The 5848-nt window shown below is 27.5% G+C and overlaps 1 protein-coding gene and 1 long non-coding RNA gene across 6 annotated transcripts in view; one reads left to right on the top strand and one right to left on the bottom strand.

Moving 5' to 3' along the window:
- Nucleotides 1-5848, top strand: part of LOC123011158 (FH1/FH2 domain-containing protein 3) — a 79194-nt gene that overhangs the window by 45971 nt on the left and 27375 nt on the right. For all 4 annotated transcript variants that reach the window (XM_044408600.1, XM_044408519.1, XM_044408920.1 and 1 more), the window contains one exon: nt 3869-3978. In XM_044408600.1, coding sequence (XP_044264535.1) covers nt 3869-3978 — 110 coding nt within the window. The remainder of the gene's footprint in view (nt 1-3868; nt 3979-5848) is intronic.
- LOC123011528 lies at nt 743-2811 on the bottom strand. 2 transcript variants are annotated; one of them, XR_006413156.1, is made up of 3 exons: nt 2785-2811; nt 1308-1419; nt 743-823 (listed from the first exon to the last, which is right to left on the bottom strand). It is a non-coding gene; the product is annotated as an uncharacterized LOC123011528 (long non-coding RNA). The 2 variants fall into 2 exon arrangements; XR_006413154.1 differs by lacking the exon at nt 2785-2811 and adding an exon at nt 1500-1571.

The raw sequence follows: 5848 nt of genomic DNA, 5'->3' as shown, positions 1-5848 counted from the left end.
TGCCTGAGAAAAGAGTATTTTTTTGGATTTGCTTTTTATTTCTTTAGACAATTCTTAAATTGTTTGAAAGATGGACGGATAAACAGTCAGCGAGTTTTAGCAGGTTTGATAGAGAAACTTTAATTGAGAAAATTCTGTTTTTGTAAAATTTTTAGTAAACTGTGTATGGTAGTATAAGTAAACAAAACATAAACAGAATGACAATTTGAAATTGCTTCAATCTTAATTTTAGGCTGAAATAAAGCAATTTGTGATATCTTCAATCGATTTGGCTCAATTTTAGCCAGGAATCAATGTTTGAACCAGATAATGGCTTGAATAAGAGTTTTCTTTCAAAATAAAGCAATTTGAACTATTTGCTATATATTTTTTCTCGATTTTAATACAGAATTAATTCAAAATTAATTTATTTTTTAAAAATAATTTCTTCAATCTCAATTTTAGGCGAAAATAAAGCAATTTGTGATATTTTCAATCGATTTGGCTCAATTTTAAGCCGAGAATCAACCTGAATCAAAGCATTTCAACCAAATACTGGCGTGAATAAGAGTTTTCTTCCAATATAAAGCAATTTTAGCTAGTTTCAAACCAATTTTTCTCGATTTTAGTACAGAATTTATTAGAAACAAAAAAAGATGTTTACTTTATAACAAAGATGTCGGTTGTGAAGTTTTCAAAAATTGTAAAATTAAATTTTTGGTACCAACTACACCTAAGGTAACTGAATGTAAAAGTCTTTATATTGCTTTTAAGTAATTTATTAAGCTTAAATTCCAATATTACATCATGTGTGGAGGTTTCGCTTTTCAAATTCTGGTAAATCCTGAAAAAACACAATATATCTGAACCTAAATTGGGACACATATGATATAAAGACCCTGACCGATTTTCAGACGCAACCCAAAATACATTTTCAGATACCACTATGCGTTACTTGATGTACTGTCTGAAATTTTTGAAAATTATAAACATAGATATCTGCGATAGCTTTGTCAGTTTTTATAACTTGGCGTCCTATGTTGTACCTTTGACAACACAGATTTGGCCACAGCATTTTTGTGGAATTCTCCATATACCAAAATCATGTTAGTTTTTTGTCGTTTATAAAAGTGGATTTGATGACACTGTCAAATTTAATGCATGACATATCAACAATCACATTGATTTAAAATTAATAATTTAAATTTTGCAAACGCAACAAAACCCAAGTTATCTGCGAAAATGTATTTTGGGTTGCGTCTGAAATTCGATTAGGGTCTTTATTATAAATGACTCAACCTGTAATAATAGAAAAAATATTTGCGTACTTTCAAATCACTTTTTTCATTCTGGTTTTTGTTGTTGTCCTTGTCCTGATGGTCCTTGTGCATAAGCCGTCATAATAAGGCTGCTTAAAACTATAACAGCAACAGTAGCAACCTGTAATTATCAGCATTATTATATTACTTTTGACAGATACAGAATAATAAATAATTATAATAAAAAAAATAATTACTTACTTTCAAGTATTTCAACATGGTTGTAGTGTTTCAGAAGTGGATGTATTGGTGTCTAGTTTTTGTTTTCCTTATATACNAAATTTTTAGTAAACTGTAGAATAAGTAGAATGAAATAAATAATAGGTATAAACATGAAAAAATCTTGAAAATTTAGTTTCATTTTACTAAATGGTATCAAACACGTTACAGAAGGCTATTTAAGCAATCGTTTGTTTCTCAACTCGAATAGATGACGGTTTCTGTCTAAAAAGTTTTTTTTTTTGATTCGCTTTTTATTTCGTTAGACAATTCTTAAATTGTTTGAAAGATGGACGGATAAACAGCGAATTTTAGCAGGTTTGATGGAGAAAATTTCATTGAGAAAATTCTGTTTTTGTAAAATTTTTAGTAAACTGTGTACTGTGGGAGTATAAGTAAACAAAAATAAACAGAATGAAAGAATAGATATAAACAAAAGGTAAGTATGACAACATGAAATTGCTTCAATCTCAATTTTAGGCTGAAATAAAGCAATTTGTGATATTTTCAATCGATTTGGCTCAATTTTAGCCGGGAATCAACCTGAATCAAAGCATTTCAACCAAATACTGGCTTGAATAAGAGTTTTCTTCCAATATAAAGCAAACCAATTTTTCTCGATTTTAGTACAGAAAAAAAAATTGTAAAATTAAATTTTTGGTACGAACTACACATAAGGTAACTGAATGTAAAAGTTTTTATATTGCTTTTAAGTAATTTATTAAGCTTAAATTCCAATATTACATCATGTATGCAAGTTTCGCTTTTCAAGTTCTGGTAAACCCTGAAAAAACACAATATATCTAAACCTAAATTATACAGGCTGAGTCACATATGATATAAAGACCCTTACCGATTTTCAGACGCAACCCAAAATACATTCTCATATACCACTATGGTTACTTGATGTACTGTCTGAAATTTTTGAAAATTATAAACATAGATATCTGCGATAGCTACAAAATCCAAGTTATCTGCGAAAATGTATTTTGGGTTGCGTCTGAAAATCGGTTAGGGTCTTTATCATAAATGACTCAACCTGCAATAATAGAAAAAATATTTGCGTACTTTCAAATCAGTTTTTTTATTCTGGTTTTTGTCCCTGTCCTTGTCCTTGTCCTGATGATCCTTGTGCATAAGCAGTCATAATAAGGCTGCTTAAAACTATAACAGCAACAGTAGTAACCTGTAATTATCAGCATTATTATATTAATTTTGACAGATACAGAATAATAAATAATTATAATAAAAAAAAATAATTACTTACTTTCAAGTATTTCAACATGGTTGTAGTGTTTCAGAAGTGGATGTATTGGTGTCTAGTTTTTGTTTTCCTTATATACCTTTTAATTAGCATTTTGGGCTGATAACTAAAAATAAAATATTTATAAATACGGGGTGAATCATAATTTCATAATTAGGTGTATAAAATTTTTACCAAAGCATTTTTATGATGCCAACACGAAGCAATTAACCTAATATCTTGCATWAWATGTTGCAGAAACGCGAAAATGATTTTTGAAAAATTATTATTCTAAATCCAAATACATTGATAGAAAAAAGAAATATAGAATTCATAGAAAATTATTCTTTTAATATTAAAGCATAAAAATTAAGAAAACAAAATAAGTAAATATGTTTTACTACAGGAGACTTTTTGTTCAGTTAAAATCCTATACTGTTTATTTAGAAATAGTTTAGATTTTGATGGGTTTCAGAGTAAAAGGTGAACTTTTTGAGACAAAACTCACAAAAACACATGGTAGAGACTTGCAAACTTGTGATTTTACGGAATCTTTCATTATTATTTATATGGTGTTTAAAATAAAATTAGAGCAGCACACTTTTGTTTGTTTATTTTTGATATTTTCCTACGATATTTATTTTCGTAGGTTTTTGACGCAGAATTCTAATTTACTCTCATGAAAGTGCGAAATATGGGTTGATGGACCACTGACTCYGTTCTCATGGCTTTGAGTGATTATCTCATTAGCACCATATGAGCCAGACCCGCCCACTCCCATTGTTGCACCTTTATAAAAAATATATTTTTTGACATAATTCAAGGTCGGTTTCTAATAGTTAAGTCATAGACAGACATATTCTTTTCTTCTTCTATACATATTTTCTCGTCCAATTAACACATGATTGATGTCACTACCATTCAGCGGCCATAAATGCCATTTATTTTTTATTAACTATTGTTTTTACATTCGATTTATGGATGAATAAAACATATTTTTTTATTACTCGACTAGTCTGGTAGTATTTTATTTCGGAGCTTGTGGAAATGTCAGTGAAAGATGTKTCCAATCCAGTATTGAAAAATAATGGGCTTGTATTTGTTACAGTTGGATGATGCGGCACTTCAGTTGTACAAAGATGGGGATTATGGATCTTACCTTGACCTCGAAGCTTCTATCAGTGAACAACAAGAAGAGTTTGAGGGTTTTCAATCAAAGTGAGTATGATGTATAGTCACTTAAATTAWCAACGTTGTGGAATATTACGTCACGCCCGTCATTACGACTAAGTTTTCAAGAGGTTGAGAATTTTTTCGAGTTGCGGTTTTGGAAAAAAAAGGAATTTGAACTCGTGTTCGTCATCGGAAGAATTTTTGGCCAGGTCTGAAATAAGTAGTTTATAGTACGGTGGTGAGCTAGGCTGTGTGTCACACCGCTGTGTACTGTTGGTTGCCAGACTCGGTTTCTACATTTACAGCAGTACATAATAAATAAAAAAAATAATAATAATTTTTTGGCTAAAGTTTTTTCTTTTTGTACGTCTGTACATTGATTATCTTACAAAAAACGTGAGATTTTTGGGAATTATCGCACTCATTTTTGGCAATTAATTATTAACATTAATTCTCAGTTTTCAATTTTTTTATTTTATTTTTTCTAAATGTTATACAATGTATCTCAAAATGTAAAACTTTTTTTTTTAAGTTTTTGTTTATACTAATGATTATCTTAAACTTAATTAACTAATGAAAATTGTTTTCAATTCTTATTCATTATTTTATTATTATTTTTATCAAACTAAGATATTTTCTGAATATTTTACACATTTTTTTAATTCTTAAATAAACTAGGATTTTAAATTTTGAGTAGTACAAATTCGTATTTTTTATTTTTTTATAAGATCTAAGATTCAAGAAGTGAGTAAACTCAAACTGGTTGTCATTAAAAGATCTTCAAGATATTAACAAAAAATATTACTGAAAAAAATATTACGAAAATTACTGAAAGTTTTTTTTAGTTTTAAAATCTTATAAAATCGTCATGGGAAATCTTTGGGTCTGTATTTTACATTTTAATATTCTGTTTTTAAAGTTAAAATTTGGAGTTTTTAAGTTTTTTATATTTTTAATGCTGTTTTAAGAAGTAACATTTCGGGTTTTCGCGTTTTCTAAGGCAGTCTTAGAACACATCTTTTAGCTGAACTTTTAAAAAAAGGTTGAAAAGTCGAGTTTCGGACAAAAACTTGAAAGCATTTTTTTTATTTTTTCAATTTTTTTACTGTTATTAAGTTAAGCAAAATGTTTGGATTAGAATTATATTAACTTTTTGTGTCTATATTACTTATAATTTTGAAAAAGTYGAAAACTTGGAAAGAATTAACTTGTTATTAGAGCTAAAGTGAAAACAAACAAGTGTCTCAAATACTTTTTTTTTAATCAAAGTTTTTGTTCATACTAATGATCATCTTATACTGCATTAACTAATCAAAATTGCTTTCAATTCTTATACATTATTTCATTATTATTTTTATCAATTCTTTAACATGTTTGCTTGAGATTTTCACATTTCATAAAACGAGTTGCTGCATATTTTGTACATTTTTTCAATACTTAAATAAAATAGGATTCTATAAATTTTGGGTAGTACAAATTCGTATTTTTTAATTTTTTTTCAAGATTTAACATTCAAGAATTGAGTAAACTGAAACTAGTTATTTCATTAAAATATTTTCTAGATATTAACAAATTCTCGTAAAACATATTACTGAATTTACTAAATATTTTTTTAGTTTTAAAATCTGTTAATCTGCATTTTACATTTTAAAATTTTGTTTTTTTTATTTTAAAATTTTTTGTTTKTAAGTTTTTTTATATTTGCGGTATTAAGAAGTAACATTTGAGTAACGCCTTTTCCCAGGCAGTATAGTATTTTAAGAAGTTGACATTAACTTTTTAACGATTGAGTCTTTCTGATCTGTCTGAATTTTTAAAAAAACGTCTTAATAAAAAGTTGAAAATTTGAGAGTTTTGGATAAAAAATTGAAAGCAATTTCTTTGTTTTTCTAATTTTTTTCACTGCTATTAAGTC

Source organism: Tribolium madens, unplaced genomic scaffold, assembly GCF_015345945.1.
Source record: "Tribolium madens isolate multiple individuals breed KSU strain unplaced genomic scaffold, Tmad_KSU_1.1 Scaffold_11;HRSCAF=98;Tcas5.2_LG3b, whole genome shotgun sequence".
Lineage (NCBI taxonomy): Eukaryota > Metazoa > Arthropoda > Insecta > Coleoptera > Tenebrionidae > Tribolium > Tribolium madens.
Note: the sequence above shows the minus strand (reverse complement) of the source record. Positions and strands in the feature narration are given on the sequence as shown.